Below are 23,092 nucleotides of genomic sequence, written 5' to 3'. Positions count from 1 at the left end.
AGGAGGGTCGAAAACTGCCCCGAGAAGCGAGGCGAAGGCGGTGATCAAAACTGAATCACCGGCGAGAGAGACAGAGAGAGAGAGACAGAGAGAGAGAGAGACAGAGAGAGAGAGAGACAGAGAGAGAGAGAGCGGGCAGGCAGGCCTTCTAATGGAGTGTGAAGTGATAGCCAGCAGCAGATGATGAGCTTGTTTTAGAGTGTTCACGCCGTTCTAACCGATTAGGGTGTAAGTGTTGCTGAGGTTGAAATCACATGAGATCAAATTCTTAGTATTATCACTAATAATCAATGCACTCATCTTTCTTCATGATAGATAATCAAGGACGCTGACCGCAGAGAGAAACAGGTGTCCTCAGAGTGGCATGGTGTCCATGTCTCAAAGCAGTGAACTGAAGAGATGTTGATATTGATTAGCGTTCGGGGTCCTGTGTATCCATACTGCTTTCTGGCGTGAACAAACTGCCTATCGCCCCCCCCCCCCCCTAAGGACGTCATACATGTGGTACACGGTCCCATACACCACGGCTAACAGCCAATCAGCATTCAGGATTCAAACCGGCTGGTTTGTATGAGACCGTAAAACACCTTGTGCCACGTTACTTATTAAACCCATGGACGAGTGTGATGTACGTAGCCTCTTTCAAATTCTGCGACATCAGGAAGTAAACGGACGTCCTTATTCCCCACCGGTGTGTCAACAGTAAATGGCCCCAGGGGGACTAGTGGTCGAGGCCCCTGCCTCCGGTGGACATGGGTTCAGACCCAGCCTGCTACTCGCCGTTTGACAACATCATTCACACGCCTCACCGGAGACAGGCCACGTTTAAAATGTCTAGGCTTTGGTCGTACTCTGTCAGAGCTTTAAAGGGGATTGTCTTTGATTCCCATGACACTCGCAGCCTGCTCTGATAACGAGAGAAAGATTGCGTAAGAGATATATTGTAGCCTTCAAAAGTGATTTAACCCTCTCAGTTCCCTTACTCACCTATACACTTGGGCCTGTGTTCATAAAGAGTAGCAGTGCTGATTTAGGAACAAGTCCTGGAAATCCTATCCATTATGATCTAAACAGGTCTAAGATCAACACCTCTATTCTGGTATACTTACTAGACAGAAAAAATGTACTTCTCTCAAAGCAAAAAATATAAAATAATTGAAGCCCCATCAATGTTGATGTGGAATATACATTTTGCGCAATACTTTTGATTGACATTTTGTGTGATGTTACCCCTTCAGACATCTCTCATCAAATCTACAGCAAATAGCTTGAAAATATTCTCAGTTTGTTTGTGTGTAATGTATTAAAGTCCAAATCACCACTTGGTGTGTATGTATGTGTGTGTGTGTGTGTGTGTGCCTGTCTGAGTCCACAAGACTGTCTATTTGGATATGGTCTTCTACAACACACCCCCTGCTTGGGGCAGTCTTTGCCCTTGATCCAGCTTTCGAGTCTCTTCATTGTGAAGCCATTACAGAGGACACGACTGCCAGTAGAGGTTACTGTACAGGCCTCTGTAGGACCCTACGGAACCGGGCTGTCCAACCCTGTTTCTGTACAGACAGACAGACAGACAGTGTAGGAGGGTGGTGACTGACTGACTGACTGACTGACAGACAGACAGTGTAGGAGGGTGGTGACTGACTGACTGACTGACAGACAGACAGACAGACAGTGTAGGAGGGTGGTGACTGACTGACTGACTGACAGACAGACAGGCAGGAAGTGTATGAGGGTGGTGACTGACTGACAGACAGACAGACAGACAGGCAGGAAGTGTATGAGGGTGGTGACTGACTGACAGACAGACAGACAGGAAGTGTTGGAGGGTGGTGACTGACTGACAGACAGACAGGAAGTGTATGAGGGTGGTGACTGACTGACAGACAGACAGACAGGAAGTGTAGGAGGGTGGTGACTGACTGACAGACAGACAGACAGGAAGTGTATGAGGGTGGTGACTGACTGACAGACAGACAGACAGGAAGTGTATGAGGGTGGTGACTGACTGACAGACAGACAGACAGACAGGAAGTGTATGAGGGTGGTGACTGACTGACAGACAGACAGACAGACAGGAAGTGTATGAGGGTGGTGACTGACTGACAGACAGACAGACAGACAGGAAGTGTATGAGGGTGGTGACTGACTGACAGACAGACAGACAGACAGGAAGTGTAGGAGGGTGGTGACTGACTGACTGACAGACAGACAGAGACACACTATCTTACACTCAGAGAGATTACAGAGACACAGCTGCCCCGGACAAACAGGAGTGGAGAGACAGGGTGATGGGCGTGGGAGAAAGAGAGAGAGAGAGAGAGAGAGAGAGAGAGAGGGGAGAGAAGGGGTGATGGGTGTGGGAGGTGGAGAGAGGAGAGTCAGTGTAGGAGGGCAGTTCATTCCTCCACTGACTCATGAACAGCTGCCATTTCCTCTCTAAAAAGGTATTCTAACCATGTTCCCGTTCTGGACTACCTCAGCATGACCACTGACCACGGTGGTCAGTTATCCATCAAACCTCCCTCACATCCTGCTTCTGGTCCGTCAAAATGATCACTGCGGGCTTCACTGGATGAGAAGGTCAGCTATGCTGTCCATGAACCATTTGGGTTGAGGCTACAACGCTAACATGCTATGGCAAGGGGTTTAATAAAATACTGAATTGCATATTATTCAAGCATTCCAGTATAGTCAGTACAATCTAGCCAGCATGTCAGTGTATAGGCCAGAGTAAAGCAAACCAACACACTCAGACCAATACAGTCATTATACACAGTCTGACACTGTAAAAGCCTCAAGGTGACTCCCTTCACACTCCACGCAGTCCAAAGGTAGATCAGCTAGTCCTTATCATTACCAAGTTCCTGAATCGATCATCATGAAGCCATTTCCATAAACAAGCCCGACTGCTCCCTTGATCAGAGGCCATACCCTCCAACTATGCAGAATAACTACAAGGCAGCAGCCTTGGCCCAATTTAGGGGGGCATGTAGAACGAATAACAGCAGGCGTGATATAGGCAGAGGCATGATTTGACCGTAAACTAACTTCGTTCGCGGCTTCTGCGCACTGTGCTGGATGTTGTAAAAGGAAGTGGAACTCCAAGTACTTGACTCAGGTTGCAGGAATATTGGTAACATAAACTATGAAACTCAAACTATGCAAGTAGACAAAAACACAAATATGAACATTAACCAAACTCACTATTATTAGCCTGCAACACAGATCCAATGGCATACGGAGGACTAAGAAAACAGCTCACCGCCAAAAATAGATAAGAGGCAGACGACTGGGGAAGCAAATGATGCTGTGTTAGTATCATATTCCCCTGGAAATTATTGAACTGCTTGGCAAAGACCATTAAACATTCCTAACTAGCAGTGCACCAAAACCATTTCATTAAAGCAAATGATTTTCTGAGAGCGACAGAGGCTATAAATAAATAAAAAAATAAGGATTACTTGCTTATGTAAAAGATTTGGGTAAGGAGCATCCATGGTTGGTTGCCAAGCGCCACTCCTGCGGTCAACCCAGACTCGAGCGATGATGGCCTCGTAAAACACCATTAACACGTGTCAGCCAATAAGGATCCATTCACATCTACTGAGTATATATATATATATATATATATATCATGCATGGTCTCCGAGGTGTTCAGAGAGCGGTGTCGACAAGTCAGTGGTCGACAACATGGCGGCCATGTTTTGAGGATTTCTGGATAGGAAAATAAATCACCATGAAAACAGCCACATTTGCTTGATTAAGGAAATCTGTTTCCAAAGTATTCCAAAAACAAAACAAGAGGCCTCATGTGATAGTGCCGTGAAGAAATCCACGCCTGACTTTTTTCCACCTCGTTTTCAAATGCAATTTATTTTGGGGCTTAGTTGTGCTCAACTTGCAGGGTACAAATTACTTTTCAGAACTGTAATAACTCTGGGTCCCGGCCTCCCAACCACGCGCTCCAATGACAACAGGCCTTCGGCTGAACCTATTAGCCTAGCCCTGGTTGGGTGGTGTTGCCATGCATAAAGTAAGCTTTCCACAGGGTATATTGAGCTATTGAGGGGCTAATGTAACTCTCACATGATAGACCAATAAAATACATACACGGACACACGCATGATAATATAGCTGAGATCAATACATCGAACGGACTCCGGCACCACGGCCAGAAACAGGGAGACAGATCTGCTGGATCGTAGCAAGAACGATCATTCTAGTGCTGAGAACGCCTCAACACCGAAGGACTAGAATGACACGTTCTAGAGATGAGAACATCTCATCACCGAAAGACTAGAATGACACGTTCTAGAGATGAGAACGCCTCATCACCGAAGGACTAGAATGACACGTTCTAGTGCGGAGAACATCTCATCACCGAAAGACTAGAATGACACGTTCTAGAGATGAGAACGCCTCATCACCGAAGGACGTATATAAACTAACACATCCTGACCAACACATCCCAACATGAGCCTACATCCAGTGTTTTGGAAATTGTCTCGTATGTATATACACAGTATTTTGTTCTGCGCACACACCAACACACACACACACACACATACATAGAAAACATGTTTAGCACATTGACATAAGTAATACTGAAACACATTATGAAACATGAACATGGACACCAAGGCTACAGCTATGCACGCACACACGCACACACACACACACACACACACCCTACTCCCCTAACAGTCTCAAGCCCTCAGGCATGACATTGAGACAGAGAAAGAGACACTACTTCAGCCCAAAGCTACAGATATCACACCCGAACTATAACAGTCTCCTTTTCCAGCCTGACAGTTCACAACAGCCCTCCTCCTGTTTCGAGGCGACACACCAATCAGACAGAGGGGGGGTGGGGGGGGCTTGTTGACAGCCCCATCTGCTGAGTGACACACACAACGCCACTCCCACCGGAGCAAAAACAAACATTTTGCCATCAGCGGCACCCACCCCCAAACCGCTCTTCTCCCCAAGCCCCATTATCTGGGTGCTGGATGCACTCAACTCTCCGATGAGGATCATTATTACTGTCCTGGCTAATTATCCTAATGGGGGGGGGGGGTGGGGGGTGTAACGGATAATGATGATTTCTAGGGGTCAATTCACCCCCTCCCTCCATCGTCAGGCAACGGGAACAACACGCAACGACACGACATCACACCTGTCCGACCTCGCCAAGAGCAGCGGTCACAGCGGCCGACCGGGCGGTTTGGTGGAGGGGAGGAGGTCGCCGTCACGCGCACCACACGGCACAGCCACAGACCTCCAGCCCGGTCGGGAGACAGGCCCGACACACGGGAGGCTTGGGCGGGCGCGTGGCTGCTGTCAGAAACCACACAACAATAACACTGGCTGGAACCGGTCGGGACGGAGCTCTCCTCTCACGTACCCTCACCCTCCTCAGGAGGCATTCGGTGGTCCTTTTGAAGAGCCCGTCGCACGTCGTCCAAAGGGCCCAGATCAGGGTGTTGTGGCGGCGGCTTTGTGCTTCAGTCGTCGGCGGTGGAAGACAAGGGAGGGAGACGCTGTGCTTTCCCTGTTCCCTCTCGCTCTCTTACCAGCAGCACTGATTACCACTGCCAGGTAGGCGCGCGCACACACTGACACACACACACACACACACACACACACACACACAGTGCCGCACTCCCTAACAGGTCCCCCCAGAACCTCTAAGAAAAACAAGGGGACCGCCAACCAGACACCAGGCCAGAGCCCAGACCCAGACTGGAACGTTGTCATGGGAAACGAGCCAGGAAGTCGCTAGCAGATAAACACCGGGGCTACAGCGGGAAGCATGCATCCACAGCACACAGCATCACTGCCTGCCTGCCCACAACACACGACAGGCAGGGCTAGCTGGCAGCCACGGAACACAACACGCCAGCTACCGAGGCAGGGCGCGCACGCAGACACACACAAGCACGCCGCACACACGTTAAAATCCGGGGGAACGGCACTGCTGTCAAACCGCTCGCGGTGGAGAGACTGACGGATGGATGGAAGTAAGGATGGATGGGAGATTGCGGGACGTTGCTCACCAGTGTCCTTCCTGTTTTCTCCTTCTGCCTCCTTCAGCACATCATCCCGGCTGGTGTGTAGCGGGCGAGGGAGCGTGGACACATCCCCTCCTCTCTCCTGCTCTCTCTCCTCTCTCCCCGTCGCCTCTCTTCTTCTCTCTGTGATTTATTTAATTATTTCCTGCCGCTCTGCCTGCCTTCCTCCCCCACTCCCTCCCTCCCTCTCCCTCTCCCTCCCTCTCCCTCTCTCTCCTCCGCCCTGTAGCACGGTTGCTACAGCTGTCAGTAGTGCCGTCTCTTTTGTGTCTGCTTAATACCCCCGGTTTCTCCCTCTCCCGGGCGTCTCTCCTCCTCTACTCGGACGGATGCATTTTTTTTTTTGTCAGCACTGATGTGCAGCGAGACCCAAAAGGTGGGTGTGCCGTAAAACATTAAGAAAAGCAATTTTACAACACAGTCATCTCTCTTTCTCTTCTCTGCCTCCCAATGACGTGTTCCCCTGATGATGCCAGGCACGGGGGTAGCAGCACTGTGCTAGAGGTAGCCGCCTTCGTCCCCAGAGAGGCAGTGGCACACACTGCCGAGGCTGCCGGGAAAACGCGACACGGACGCAGCACTAAGTGGAGGAGGAGGAGGTGGTGGTGGTGGTGCGGGGACCACTGGAGAGCCCGGCGCAGCCTCTGTCTTGAGCGCATCCGGGCTTTCAACCCCTCCCCAGCCTCATCCCACACAGAGGGGGGTCTGTTCACACTCGCAGGGCCGGGCGCTCCACAATGAGCCCGACAAGGCCGGATCAGCAAGCCACCTAGCGAGCTCGGTTTGTGGGGGGAGAAGCTTTCTTTTGTTGTGAACGGTGCGTTTTGATGGGGTTTGCGAGGACACAAGCGCAGACCGCACAGCGCTGCACCATGGGACCAGCGTAAAACCTAACAGGGGGAAAAGTGCCACGGAAAATCATGGAGAATATAGGTCAGTGCAGTGGAGCTGTATCTCCCACTTCAAATCGTTGGTCTCTTTTCATTTTTTTTCCCATTTGAGCCTGGCATCTGCCGGTCGACATCCCCCAGAGTCAAACGTTGCGACGTGCAACGTCCTGTCCTGCAGCTTGCGCTGTAGTGAGCGTATCCATTCCCCGGTTAGAGTGAAGAACACGTATCAACCGGGTTTACACCTTCCGTATCGGGCATCGGTAGCGCAGCGCTAAAATGCTTATGAATAAATGATGTCTGTGCTACAGTCAACGTGTGAGGTCGCCTACAAAATAACAGGGGGGGCAGGTAGGACGAATATCCAAAGTGGAAACACTTTGGAAACGGGTACACAAGTTCATTAACATTCGTTAATAAACAACCCCCAACTTAAAGGGGAATACATAGTTCAGACGATAACAGCATAAAACAAGCTTGTATCACGAGGAGTTACAATTGAACATGGCTAGATGTTTTGTTTAAAAAAAAGTCAATGATAATTTAGAAGTGTAAAGATGCCCATTGTCGGACGACTGGAAAGTGACATCAGGAGCAACGGCTGAAGTGTCATTCGTGGAGCCTGCTTCCATTGCTGTCCTTGGGATGATATCCAAATGAGGGGTGTTGTAATCTGTGATTGGATCGTCTCTAAGCGAACACAGTGTCAAAGCCAAAGGTCATGAAAATGTTGCTTGTTCCACATGTGTTCTGGCCAAACCTTACGCTTTCTGGGAACAATCCGATTGGTAAGATCATTGTTGCCATCTAGAAGTTATCTTGGAGAAGAAGAAAATACAGTTTGTGGACGTGGTGTAGCGTTTGGCAGGATCAAGGAGTTGGTTTAGCAAGGGAAGCATACTGCCTCATTAATGCATATGGATATTAGTCTCAGAAGAACCTGAAGAAATCAACTAGAGAAAAACACAACTGCTCGTGCAATCACCTTATTCAGAAATACAGTGACCAGTTACCATCCCCAAATGTCTGTACATAAACCAGCAAGATTAATAAAGGGATTATTACGGACGTCTGGATTAAAAATATTTGTCATGGAAAAATTCCTTTCAAGCCCCCTTGGGATCCCATAATGAGAAGCTTTAGTATTTCCGAAAAAATGACCAACTGTGGCAAATATCCGGAAACATGCGGTGACCCACCCAGACAAGGCATTTAAGTGCACTGACTAAAAATACATTCCTGATGATGTCACTTCCTTGTCTTACTATTAGCCAATGAGATGCCTCCATTCACCAACAGATAACTAACTGACTAAGACCCGGCCGTACCCTCATACACCCCGTTTATCATACAAGACACACCACTCCAAACGGCAAAGTGGAAGTTAACGTAAGCACAGATTTATTCGCTTGATGCACGTACCCCTGTGATCATATATATGATAAGCTGCGTCAGCCTGCTTGAGATAACTGAAAAATTATCAAACTTAAAAGATATCAAAGATTAAATGCATGATGACACAATATCCAAAGGGATCATATATATATATATATATATATAAACCTAAGTTGGTCGAGTGAGACATTGAAAACCGCATAAGAAATGTAATAAATAACATTACAAAATAAAGGCTCAAATATGTCCTAACATGCTTCCTATATATTTAGTCTTAAAGCTTCTCCACACAACCTTACGCACTGTGGACGATGAATTAAAACATTTGAAGGTTCAAAGGAACTATATGAAAAAATCAGAAAACCCAATTTGTCTTCATTGTTAATAGAAGAGTCATTACGAAGCCTCTCGCAATCAATTTCAATGACTACTTAAATGGTTAAACCTTCGTTGTCCTCTAAGGGTTGCTGTATATATTTTCTCACACACACAGTGCTTTTATCTGGCATAATCGCCAGGGCAACCCCTCCCACGCAAGTACACACTGTTGCTCTATACACACACAGTTCCACACTAACGTGCACAAAAACAAGCATGCACACACACACACACACCCATTGTTCCCATTTCAATTTTCTAATTTACATTCCTCGGACTCTTCTTGCATGTTAGTGTGCACTCTTCTCTCTGTAGCACACTTCAATCTGCTACTACCCAGAGGCACAGAATGAGAAATTCAACCGGAAAAATATATACTTTTTCAAATACATGGAATGTCTTCCATGGGAAGGAGCTTTAACTGTTAAAAAACAACAACTGAATGAATAATTTAACACATCCAATCAACCAATAAACACACTGAACGCCCATGAAATAGATCCATGAATTAACCCTCCGGGTGTAGTTTGACTGGAATATATGACAGACAGCTAAAAGGCAAACACCCTCCGACACTGGCTTCAATACCCTCAAACAGATAGATCCAGCCCATTCCTACGATCTATCTTAAAGAAAACCACAGTGTTTACCTCGTACATAACCCTCACCTTATATTAAAGGCACATTTCCGTTCAGAATGGACTCTGGCTTTGTGGCTATAGAAAATCAGTTTGCAGCTATAGAAGCTAGTAACGACCCTGTGACCCCCAGTGTGGACACACCCTCTCCGTTTGGCACCGACATGCTAGGAGAGAGCAGCAGCAGAGGGGTGGAGGATGCAGGAATTTGTTCACACTAACCAGTTACCTAATCATTATCAATTCACAAGGTGTTGTATGGTGGCCAGTGAGTGTTGAATGCAGTCCAACGTTTGTAGATGACATTTCTATTACGGAATAGCAGGTTGTTCGGTCGTACTCATGTAAGCATAAAAACACCTCAACTCTGAGGTGAAATCCGCAACCATCTATGAATATTCATGAGGCTAGTGTAGCATCTCACTTTCCACTGAATATAGGCAGTTGACAACAATGCCCATCACTAAAAATGCATTGAAATGACTAGATGCATGCGGCCATCCAAATATTTGGCGCTTGACTCGGTGCCTGTGGAATCTGACGGAAACGCCGTCCTGCTTCAGACAACCAATCCCATTGTTTGGGCGGAGACATTCAGATCTTGTCATTATATCCAATGTCTTACTGCCCTGCTGTGAACTAGCATTCCTCCTCCGCACACACTAGCAGCACTGAAAATGTACAGGTACAAATAGACAACCAACTAACACACTGGTGTCCTGAATGGCATACAGCACAGAACCACAGAAAACATGAACCCTACAAACACAGCAGTGCCTGGGGGGGGGGGGACAATATACAACCTATGCTACATGACTACATGGATAAATCACCAAACAGACACACACGCGTGTGCACACACACACGCGCACACACTGCACTCATATACATACCTACAGAGTGACGATCAGCGTCTGGTAACTGTGTTCTCCTCATAGAGCAGTGGAAGGGTCTGCTGCCTCTGGACAGGGCACAGCATCCCTTACATCTCACACACACACACACACACACACACATGCACGCACAGTAACACACTAACAAACACACACACACTGGTGCACTAGCCGGCAAAACATGCTGGTGCAGCAATATAGAGGAAAGGGAGTGGGCTATAGGCAATGAGAACCTACTATAGAGACAGAGACCGAGAGGGAAACAGAGATGGAGAAAGACGGAGATAGAGAGTGTGAGATCAGGATGGAGAAGTTGAGAAGTATACATCACCTGGGTAAGTGTGTTCAAACCTTTGACTGGTACTGCGTGTGTATATATACACTGATGAGCCAAAACATTATGACCACTCACAGACGAAGCAGAAATGTTGATAATCTCCTAACTAGGGCACATGTCAAGGTCTGGGTAGATTAGAAGGTAAACAAACATTCAGTTCTCGTAGTCAACGTGATGGAAGCAGGAGAAATGGGCAGGAGTAAAGACCTGAGCGACTTTGACCAAGGGCCAAATTGTTATGGCCAGACGACTGGGTCAGAGCATCTCTAAAACGGCAAGGCTTGTGTGGTGCTCCCGGTCAGTAGCGGTGAGTACCTACTAACAGTGGTGCGAGGAGGGACAAACCAGCGACAGAGTGTTGGGCCCCCAAGGCTCATCGATGTGCAAGGGCAACAAAGGCTACCCTGTCTGGTCTGAACCAACAGAAGGTCTACTGGGGCACAAGTCACAGAAAACCTTAATGATGGTTACAGGAGGAATGTGTCCCAACACACAACGCATCATACCCTGCTGTGTATTGGGCTGCATAGTCTTTCACCTAAGAAAGCGCCTGCAATGGGCTCCGGAACTGGACTTTGGAGTAATTAAGAAAGAAAGAGCGATAAAGAATCCTTAACAGACATCAAAAGCAGACTCCAACATTTTCTTAGTGAAATCAATATCCTGAGAAAATTTTACAAAAAAATCCTTCTTTCAAAATCAGACCAATTATACACACCACAAACCTTAACAGTTATACAAGTCAGTGTACACAAACAATAATTGGGCCAGTAAACTTGGCAACACACACGCTGATTTCTTTCTTCAGGGCCAGGATTGGGACAGGGATGCAACTTGAAGACCTCTCTTCTTGGCATCAATATGAATGGACGGACAAGGGCAGAAGAACTGCATGAAGCACCCAGAATTACCCCACTGGAGCTGGGAAACAAGAACAGCATGGAGCACCCAGAATTACCCCACTGGAGCTGGGAAACAAGAACAGCATGAAGCACCCAGAATTACCCCACTGGAGCTGGGAAACAAGAACAGCATGAAGCACCCAGAATTACCCCACTGGAGCTGAGAAACAATGTTTGAAGATGATCGGGGGATTCTACTCCCAACCAGAGAGCACCTACATCTTCAGCTCAAATTCTGTCAGACAGGCCCAGACAGTTAATCTCAGTGAGATGAAAATAATGATTTACCAAAAAGGTCCAGATGCCAGAACAATTACCAGGAAATGTTTATCTCAGAGCAATGGCAGGCAATCTTTAGCCGGAACCAACTAAATCCAGCCAGGGTTATGTTGAGTACAAAAAAATAAGGGTCATGGGCACAAAAAAACATTCATGGCAAGCTAGCCTATTCTTCTGACAGTATAGAGTATGCCCTGATGTCATAGAAAGGCCAGTGACAGTATAGAGTATGCCCCGATGTAATAGAAGCCAGCAAAGGCCAGTGACAGTACAGAGTATGTCCTGATGTCATAGAAGCTAGCTAGGGCCAGTGACAGTATAGAGTATGTCCTCATGTCATAGAAGCTAGTCAAAGCCACTGTGGAAATGACGTGATGTTAGAGATTGCCAGCTGTCCTTCCAATACCTGCACCCAATGAATAGATCAACTGGGAGTAATTGCATACTTGACATTTGGACGCTCAAGAACCGATATCAAGTATCTACAGCCTAGGGGAATTAGTAGGCTAATCCCTGTTAGGAATTTATAGAGACATAATGTAATGAGACAAGACAAGTCGAGGGAATGGGTCCTGATGGGACCGTTACGTCTTGGTGGCCTAACTGGATGTGACAGCCAGACCGGCAATGTGGTCAAACACCCTATGCCAAGAATGTCTTGGTTTGGTCTGAGAAAGACAGGATGAGGAATCTGAACCGCCAGTAGCCCAAGCATCAACACTGAACACTGCGAACGTAGAGGAGAGGGAAGCACGCTAGCTAACAAAGTGACGGACAGGTCATGGAAAATGGATGATCTACGACGTCCCACAGTCAGCGCTGTACCATGCAGTCTAAATCAGTGTACATGTGGTCAGCTAACACGGGCTCTTCCACAGGAGACCACATCATGCTAGCCCCACTGTCCCCTACGGTCAACTAGCCAGCGGCCGCTAGATCAGTGCGACGTTCAACTTGCATCATCCCGCGGGAAAGCAGCCAGCTGCTGCGTTCACTTACAGAAAACCAGCTAGCTAATGCTCCTACTTAAATTAAGCCAGCTACATAACCAGCAGGTTGCTCCAGTGCTGTTCATATTTTGTTGGTTGTTAGCGTCTCTACAGAGAAAACGTGTGTAATGTGTGGCACTAGTACTCACTGTCTTCTCCTGGACATGGCATACCAGGCTTCACAGGGATACCAGGGAACACTGAAAGAGAACGATGAAAGGTGGCTGTGAATGTACATAGACGTGCCCGGTCTAAATCTGAGGAGCTGAAGGGAGGGTAAATCAAGTCAAACGCTCAAAACAGCAGGTGTAGACAAACAGACGTAGACTGACGGGTGAAATGCTCACCTGGAGGCCCTTTTGCCACTGTTAACTCAAAAACAAGAAAGAGATAGGAATAGACACCAAAAATAAATACAAATTGTGCCTGTAAGTCGCTTTAAAAACACTACCCTTCGACGCAATTGAAAGGAAGGGCCGAGTGATTTCCTATAGTTGTCTTAGCAATTTGTTCTAGTTAATGTGGTCCAGCCACGTGTCTATCCCCTCACCCTGGCCTATATGTAAATAAGCCGGTAAGCCAGGTTCGGCTTCCCAGCAAAATATGCAGCGGGGTCATGGCTTAGCGGTCCATGTACAGAATAGACAGGTATGAAGGGGATGAGGGAACAGGATGTATAACAAAACAGGGATGAGGGGGATGAGGGAACAGGATGAATAACAAAACAGGGATGAGGGCGACTCGAGAACAGGATTTATAAAAAACAGGGATGAGGGGGACTCGGGAACAGGATGTATAACAAAAAGGGATGAGGGGGACTCGGGAACAGGATGTATAACAAAAAGGGATGAGGGGGACTCGGGAACAGGATGTATAACAGAGAACAGGTAAAGCGAGATGAATCAAGGGATGAGTTCAGACATACCGTGCAACTGGAGACCTGATCTCCTGCTGCGGCTGTAGATCCGGAAAGCCTCCCCCAGCTCCATCTGAGAGGAGATGGTGCACGGGTCTCCTGCACGACACACACACACACACACACATACACACACACATACACACACACACACACACACATACACACACACATACACACACACATACACACACACACACACATACACACACACATACACATACACATACACACACACACACACACACACACACACATACACACACACACACACACACATACACACACACATACACACATACACACACACATACACACACACACACACAGTCATGATAAGCTAGCAGTAACTAGCTTCCTGTGCAGCCGATCCCGACGGCCGCGGAGGCGCGGTCCACCCTGGAGAAACCATGCCGGACCAACGTACCCTCGTCATCGATCCACTTCAGGGTGATGGGCTGCTCCCAGGCCAGGCTGCACAGCACCCGAACCTCCTCACACAGCCCCTCGTAGGTCAACGCGGTGGGCAGGTCGGTGATCAGCATGTCCCTGCACACACGGAAGGATCAACATGAAGGTCGTCCCAATCACCCAGACTAATTCACACCCAGACGCAGCACGGCGCTTAGCTGGGGCGGGCAAGGTTCGCCGGTTCGAATCCCTGGGCCAGCAAGGTGAAATAAATGTATCGTTCTGCCCTCACGAATAAGGGCAGTTAACCTTCACTGCTCACCGGTCTAATTTGTTGACTAATGCAATCCCAAAACCAGGGAAATGGATTTACAACAGATTGTAATCTCTCACGTGTGCCAAGATGATTTGAACAAGGCAACTGATAACACTTGAAAATTGCGAAAATTAAGACCCAGACACACATTGACTCAGGACACACCCACTTTAGTATCCTGGTTTCCATCAACAGGAAACACTGATGCCACACCGGCTTTTGCATAAGTCTCCATAATGAAGTGACACAGTGTTTTCTTTAGACATCTCTGGGGCTGCTTCTCCAGTCATGCTTAATGGTCTGAAAATTGGGAATTTGAAAAGTATCGCTACGGACAGCCGGCCATGAAGCACTCCCCAGACTCCCATTGGAATGTGATGAGCAGGAGAGCAAGTACTGTATAATATATGTGTCTGTACAGGACGACCTTTAGCCTGAAAAGCGTCAGGATCTGTGGTGAACTTCACTGACACATCCTGCCCCACCAGAAGAGGGCGACATACATAATGCTCCACAAGGTGTGTGTATGTGTGAATTTAGTACCTACAGGGAGTGTGTGTGTGTGTGTGTGTATGGGTGCGTGTGTGTAGAACATACAGGGTGTGTGGGTGTGTGTACCCCAGGCATCCCTTAGTCAACCAACCAGTCAGACAGCGATTTAAGTGTTTTCATCAATGCTGTCCATTCAGGGTCAACAGATCCGTGCACATGCCCTCTTTGCTCAGGCCAACTACACCAGAAAAAGGACAAGAGTTCTAGGCTATAAGCAGCAGGTGCTTTGGGGTAACCGTGGCAACTATGTACATATGGGCTAAAATGTACTAGACAGAATGCATGTATGATTCCTACAGGCACTAGTTCCAGTCCAAGGACAGACAGTGGCTCACACAAGCATGAGGCAGGGGGCACAAGTGTTACTCTCTCCCAACTCACAGCTGCATTCTACACTATGGAGGCAGCTACCAGCAGCTTTGTGCTTTGTTAGCGTAAACAGAAAATGGAGGCCAACTTGGGAGCAAATCATTGTTATTCATTGCCTAGAAGCTGTCGGCCTTGCACTGTGGAATAATTTAGTTCCCTCGTGCTGTTAAACAAATGTCTCCCCGTTAAGTCGCATGTTAGTAACAGGACGAACAAAAGGTAAGATGCAACGCAAACAGCTATCAGCAAATAGCTAAAGCAAACAGCTAACAGCTACGCAAAACAGCCGGAAAAGTTCTAGGATATTTCACTGAAACCTGCCGGCGCAGAGGACAGGGAAGAGGTTGGCTGCAACCAGAGTAGGTTGGCTGCATTTAATGAGATGAGGAGTGCCAATCCAACACAGTTATTGGTGTTTTCATAAGCCTAAGCAAACCATTCAGTGTAACGCCGTTTTTTTTGGCTACAGCTACGATGCGGACCTCAGGCGGTGGTTCCTTGTTCGTGGCTAAAGTCACCGGCTGATCTGATGTCACAGCGGCCAAATGCTGGCGTCAGAGAGGCTCTTTGTCAGCACAAAATGTCTACGCTGCATTGCCCAGAAGAGCGGACAGGGTATACATGATTGGATATGTTAATAACATCCTCACGGGCCTATAGTTAAGTTCCCCTGCTCATGAAAGGTAACGCAACAAACCGTGTGAATTCTATCTGGTTCACTCAGGGTTGATGGGTAAGAAAATAAAAAAAAACTGCAGTGCTGTGGTCTTTCGCTGCCTAGCTAATGCAGCAACATGAACCAAAGTTTAGCGGGAAAGGGGAGCTGGTCAAAGAGAGTTAGGCCATAATGTGGTTTTCCCCCGTGCCATGTGTTCAGGTAGTGATCGTAGGCCTAGCTGTTAGCCCAAACACATGAAAACCATGAGCCTCCAGGCTGATGTGAGTCAGCTGACTTGCTTTAATGACATTACTACTTGTGATTCAAAAGTTTTTAACAGTGTGCGCTAAATATTATTATGATTAATCCTGTCCAGACTACAGAAAAAGGTTGACTGCTACGTTAAAGAACTGGTTGTAGCAGGAGAAAACGTGTTTATCTGAAGTTGTCCCAGGTGAAGAAGTCATGTGAGGAAAGGGCAAATGACCCATTAGCACTAACCCATTTGAGCAAGGAAACACGTCCAGTGGCATCCACCTGCAAACTGCAATCTAAAAAATTCCAACATCCACCACAAAAAAAGGGGTCTTTTCATATTCTAATTTAAACATTGTTGGCCAAACTCCGATCCCAAATGCAGACTGGAATTTAATTGATGTAATTCCTGAAAATGGCATGTTCCCCCAACTCCCACAATCTTAACAATTAACGTGTTGGAAGAGTGAGATTTCACTTGTCAGGATTTTAAATGACATTCAACCTTCTTGACTGTCCCTGCCTCCAATATGGGCACTGTAAACTGTAGCATATGTCAGTTTTCAACAGCAAGCCTCACACTTAGGCATCATATGACTATACTGTCTGACAGCTGTTGAAAAAGAAACCAATCCAACTCAGCAGTCAGTGTACTGTGGGGTGTAAAACGGGGGAGGTTAGCAGAAACGGGGCCTTCAAGCATTTTAATGTAAATCTTTGCGTGTACCATTTAAAACACTTCTCACCGTACATCAGACATTCAGGGTCACCAGAGCACAGACATGATACACTTTTTATTCTTATAAGGGTAGAGTTTTGCTATGTGGTTAGGATTAGTAACAGGCTATGGGTGGAATTTGGGTTTTGTCACCGACACTTCCAGGGATGGAGACAGGAACAGCTTGGGCATCAGCAGCAGGCACGACTCGAGTTCCCCTCACCGGGGCACATCCTCTGCCAACATGGTCGCCCTCCGCCACAAGGCCGGCGCTCCCTTAAAACACTGCGCCAGCGCACACACTTTAAACTGAGGCCTTTGCTTCTCTGTGTCCTTCTCACGTCTCCTCTCCTCAATATTTAATCTGCCAATTTGTTTTGACAAGGAGGTGAGGAAAGAGGACAGGAGAAGAGTGAGAGTTGAGAAAAGGCCCCTTGACACACACTTGATTGTGTACATAGAAACAGACATGCATGCTGTACACAAACACATGCTCGGGCGTGCATTATGGAACAAAATGGACAACTTGTTTAGAAACAAATACATTACTGGAGGATCCAGCCCATATTTTAGCATTCATCTGAGAACCTAATCTTGTGTGTCCTATATAAAGCAGTTTCTTATTTTTTTTTATTAGCATAGAAGCATAAAACTTAACTCAAATATTTGTAGACCTCATCCCATAAAAGTATTTTCACTTTGATCTAATTGGTCCAAGCTAATAGGGCATGTTGTGTAGCAGAGGTGATTAAAGTTAACCAAATTAGCCTAGGGAGAGTTCAGTATTTTGGCAATTAAGCTTTTTTATCTACATCCCCAGAGTCAGATGAGCTACTGGTCACCATTTGTTCTCCTCATTCAGTCAGAAGGAAGTTGTCAACTAGTATTGAGCGTAATGGCTAATTAGAGTTAAGGATCAGGTATTCACATGAGTGAGGAATGTTGAAGTGGTGGAACACGGTCATGGTGAGTTTTTGTTTCGTTCTAGTTGCGACCAACTTTGTCTAGCTAAGTACTCAAGGTTCCTGTATTGTTTCAATCTGCCTTGTTGATATGCTGGCATGAATGACAATAAACTGAAGTTGGGCAACATCCTCTTAGCTACAGTTAGTTCCAGTATTTAATTGAGCTTCAGGGATGTAACAATAACAAACGTAAAGGTTGTTTTAGGCCAGGTGTACCAGTGTCACTGCTGACATTCGCAGGTAAGAAGGAAGCTGCTCTCTGACATACTTCCACAAAATGGTCCAGATGTGGCGGCCATGTCCAGACGTGGAGGCCCCAGGTCAGTGGCTCCCAACCAGGGGTACTAGGACCCCCACGGGGGACAAGTACAGAAAGTGTTGTATAAAGTGATGCACTCTCAACTGTAAGGACTCTGCATAAGAGTGTTTGTTAGTTAGTCTGTTAGTAGAGCGTGGCATTCGCAACCTGAGGGTTTTGGGTTCAGTTCCACAGAGGAGCAGTATGAAAACGAATGCAGTCACTACTGCGCTAGCTGAGGCTATGTTACTGAGATGACCCTGTCTGAACAAGGCATTTGTCCTAGAACTCTTCTCGCTGACACTAACCAATGTTCCTCATTCCACGAAAGACATCTCTCTCTGATTGCAACTGACGTTTCGTTATAATCACTGTCAGGGCTTGAGTTGAACTACTGAAAGATACATCCTCACTGAAGAAAGTCACCTAGATCGAACCAGTCTAGCACTATTCAGCTCAGAGCTAATGCCAGGCACAGAATCACAAATCTTTCAACTTGCTAGGGATTTAGTCTACCATCCTTTTGGTTCCTGGTCAGATGCTCTAACCAGTTGTTTTGGGTCCTCGTCATACTATTTTGATGATATTATTAACTAGATTCACCCTTTATTAATTGCTTCAATAGCAAGCCCTTTGCCCCATTGAAACCTCTTCCCTTGGGACCATTCTTCAATGTGACTACTAGGTGAGTGTTAAATATAACAAAATCAATGAATAGAGGGATTCCCCACCTGGCAGTTAGAAGGGACTGTGAAGTTATTCACAATGAACAAATAAAATCCCATGCGAATGTCGGAGTGCAGGCCGAGGTTCACTGCATGTCTGTGTGTTACTTAGGACTGAGATACATTCAGTTTGCATAAGTAGGTATACTTGCTCCCGTTTGGTGGGTGTGGCACAATGCAATTAAAGGACATATTTCAAAGAAAGTGGCCATGCTGAAAGCATTCCACAACCCAGTTGGTTGTTTAGTAGATCACATCTTCTGTTCGATGTAACGTTTCAGATCTTCCAGGGCTAGGGATGCCCCAACAAAGAAGATTATCGGTCGATACCGATAGCCAATATTCCTTGATCTCAGTGCTCAGGATCTCCACACCAGTACTCTGAATTAAAAGGATAAAAAAGGTGGTCTAAGTCAAGCCGTATCCATAGCCCACAGCACATGATTGCAGTGATTTGCCTTAGGACATTTGCAGGCGCCAAACCTTGGATGAAAGACACCCCTCTATGTAAACCCCGTCTTCCCTTTCAATTCTGACCTCAGAGTGAACTATGCCTTTAAGGGTAGCTAACATGGCCCCTCATAACGGGTTGCTAGGCAACTGAAAGGATTAGCCTGTCGTCAAGTCGACACTCAGCACACTTGGCCCCACACAATGTTACCCCCCCCCCCCCACCACCCACCCCTTTAAATATGTTGTGGAACGGGGGGGATGACCAATGCATTTAAAGAGCTCCGAAAGAGGAATGACCCAATTCTGAGCATTCAAATTCTACCCCCGTCAGCTCGCCCACATCGGCACGGCCTCTGCTGGGTAACTGCAACAGAAAGGAAAGCCGAGGCCCGAGCAGCACTTCCTACCGGCGTATGAACACAAAACACATTCAAGACCATTCGGCGGGGTTTGGCGTAACTGAAGTGATACACATAGAAACACAATGTGCCAAATTGAGGTGGGGCGATGCGAGACAATACTGATTTCATTCACTCATCAGCAGAGAAGTAGGTTGTCTTTCATGTTTTGACCTGGTCAACACAAACATAACCCAGTTGGTTACTAAGCCAGTTGGGTGAAGGTTATTTTATAAAACCAGAACGCTTGCCTGGGCCATCGACACAATAATTTGTTTAGGATGGGGTGGGAAGGCTTATCAAACATGCAGGTGCATTGTGAGCTTTACTTGGGTCTGATCCCCTCTAGTATGATTGACCGAGACTTGGATTTATGGTTGGCAAGAAATTGGGGGAGCATTCTTATCACAAGATAGCAGGCTGTAAATAACTTTCCCATTGCATTAATTCAAATTGCAAAACAAATCAGACAGTCATCCAGACGTTTACATTTTACATCCAAGCTGTCACAAAGATGCAAAAAAAATGTGTACTGACTCAGTTAACCAACTATATGTCATTATATTATATAAAAAGCTGAAGTGATAATGGATCACCACTCATGTTCTGTTTTAAATCTTTCGATTTGAACAAAGAAAATAAAAATAATAATGGAAATAAGTGACACCGATATTTTTCTATACTTACATTTCTTTTTTTAAACATGAACAGAAAAGACAGAAACAAGAAAATCAAACAAACTAGAAAACTAGAGAGAAAAAAAACACAAGAAACTAGAGGACGAAGGAAGCCTTAAGCAGAAACGAGTCACCTGTGTAAACTACCTGTGGGGTTAGAGACCCTCTACACATGATATAGATCAGTGTTATTCATGTTAGCATTCAGAGATTCAGTAGAGGTAGTTAGAGTGTGACAGGAGGGAGATGGATCCAGGTTTTACTCTAACTCTATGTGTCCTTCGAGAACATTATTAGTCATACCTGGGCTAGGACATTAAATGAAAAAATCATCTGTCACATAGATACACATTTTTAGGGTTGAGGTGAGCTCCCTGACTACAGTGGAATGAAAGCAAAAGCAAGTTATCTTAATAGATTTCGTATTAAGGCTATAGAAATTGAATGTATAGAACAGACAGACAATTTGATTTGGAACTCTTGTTCGAGTTTTTTTTTTATTTCATATATTTGGCATATTACACAGATTAATATTCAGAGATTGTCAGATTGCTGAATTAGATAGCAGGTCATCATTATTATCACTGTCAATCTGCCTTGGAACTCAGCAAGCCTGGCATCTAACTACAGAGCAAATTCCTGTCTCTTGACAAGCCTACCTTCACAAGTTGAGCAGTATGCAACTCACCCTTTCTCTGTTCTCTCCCCAGTCAGGCTCAGATTTGTTTTACTCCCCTTCCCAGCAACTCTTGACAGATAAATGTGTTTAATAATTTCAGCAATCACATGTTATCCTTTTAGGATTGCTTTTTCTGCAATACCACAATCATGGAAAGTGTTAGGATTAAATGTGAACATGTAATTCTGCTTTGTCATGAAGAATTAGCACAAATTCATCAAGAAACATCCATGCACGTGTATACGTAAGGTAGTTGAATTCACTGCTGTTCAATAATGGTTAGTCATCGCCATAATGCTAAGAGGTCAAGATAGCTAGCAGGTCTCCTCTTCAAGCTGGGGTGCCCAACCCTGTTCCTGGAGCTCTAAGATTCTTTCTCCAAGCCCAGTTGCGACTATCCTGATTTAGACTTTCATCCAGCTAATTATTAGGGTCAGATGTGCTACATTAGGGATGTGGAGAAACCTACAGGCGCAAAATTGACACCAGATTGGTCGCATCCTACTAGTCCAAACTAAAACTGTTAAGGCTTTAGAAAGCTAGTGCATTTAGAAGGCCAAAATATTTACACTAAATCAAATCTAAAAGCATGGCAAACATCATGTTATACTCCATATAGAAACTGAGCTGTCGCTTTCGAAAACCTTTCATTTCTCCCAGTCGTTTTAGCCTTAAGTTTCATGTGATCCTCCCCGGTCCCATCCCAGATTCCACATTGAGACAAATACAGAAAAAAGTGCGATTGTGTGGTATTTCCGGTTATACAAAAATCTTTGTAGGCCTATATATAGGATACCATAGTAAGATTGCACCCAGGACGACTGTTAGTAGTTGGCCAAGATCTGACTTAGTGGCAATTTTCAGGCTACCGTCATGTTGAGCCGTAGACCGATGAGTAGGCTGTTTTAAATCGCACAGGTGGTTTACTTTTAGGACTGGGAACATTCATTGGCCGACATACTTTCCAAAAAGCAAGATAACGTGGGCTTTTTATCAAGAATTAGAAACTACTGTTACAGGACGGACTGTAGGTTGCGAGTAGAATAATTATTTTGAACTGATACAAAGTGACAATCATCTCGAGGTAAACACTTACCCGTTGTAGTGCGCTTTAATTTTCACGTACTCGGAGCCCAGGTTCATTATGGTTCCGTCACTTGAAGGCATTGTAATCCACGATAACTACCAGGCAAATAAACAAACCTTCATAAACAGTCCTAATACAAAAGTTCCCATTGCACATTAGGATTGACCATTACATAGAAACAGTTCCGTAACGGGACGTGTCAGGAGTGACACATTCTACTAGGTCACCTGCCCAGCAGGGAATTCCTACGCCAACATTTGCAATTATTTTGCACACAGGAGTGTCCTTGGTGAAACTAGGCTCGCTATGGTAACCAACCAGACGCGGTGGAGAAAACGAACTGCTACGCGAGCTGGAGTTCAGTACGTTTTTACGTTATAAGAGGTTAAGATGGAAATGCACAACCATTAACCTCCAATGTGTATAGCAGGGAATCTCGTATGCGTTGTTCGTGTATTTTCTATCAGCAGAGCTCGAACCCTTTGTATCTGAAAATGGTCTTCGTCCCAAACCATAGATAAAAGAACACTACATGCATTGTCCAATCCTGATGACAGTGATAGACAAGTTCTTGGGTCTAATTAGTTACACTTGCTGGAGTAGGGATAAATGTTTATCAAGCCTCCAGACACTTGCTAATTTCTGATTTAGTAGATTCAACGGAGTGAAATATCAGTAATTTGGGCCATAACGTACAGGAGCCTTCTGGAAATACGGCTTTAAATTTATGATATTCTGAAGTGTATTCAAACCATCGAGGTTGTCATTGTGGGTTCGGAGAAATAAATGTATTAGCCTAATTTAAAATACGTTTTAAGTTTAAAGTTGTTAGAAGACCTG

General features: G+C 45.9%; 1 protein-coding gene across 5 annotated transcripts in view; it reads right to left on the bottom strand.

Moving 5' to 3' along the window:
* prkcz (protein kinase C, zeta) overlaps nt 1-22,506 on the bottom strand; it is an 84,159-nt gene extending 61,653 nt beyond the window's left edge. For 2 of the 5 annotated variants that reach the window (XR_003782679.2, XM_029124029.2), the window contains exons 1-4: nt 22,262-22,506; nt 14,119-14,240; nt 13,701-13,790; nt 12,925-12,975 (exon numbers count right to left, since the gene is read on the bottom strand). Coding sequence is in view for 3 of the 5 variants with exons in the window: in XM_029124029.2 (XP_028979862.1) it covers nt 12,925-12,975; nt 13,701-13,790; nt 14,119-14,240; nt 22,262-22,332 (334 nt within the window). In the remaining 2 variants the exon portion in view is untranslated. Of the gene's footprint in view, nt 1-5,407; nt 5,517-6,059; nt 6,190-12,924; nt 12,976-13,700; nt 13,791-14,118; nt 14,241-22,261 lie in introns of those variants that run through there. The other 3 variants (XM_029124027.2, XM_029124033.2, XM_029124032.2) reach the window with 3 other exon arrangements.
* Nucleotides 22,507-23,092: the final 586 nt, after the last annotated feature.

The sequence above is a fragment of the Esox lucius genome, chromosome 12, assembly GCF_011004845.1.
Source record: "Esox lucius isolate fEsoLuc1 chromosome 12, fEsoLuc1.pri, whole genome shotgun sequence".
Taxonomy (NCBI): Eukaryota; Metazoa; Chordata; class Actinopteri; order Esociformes; family Esocidae; genus Esox; species Esox lucius.
This window is presented reverse-complemented; position numbering and strand designations above follow the sequence as displayed.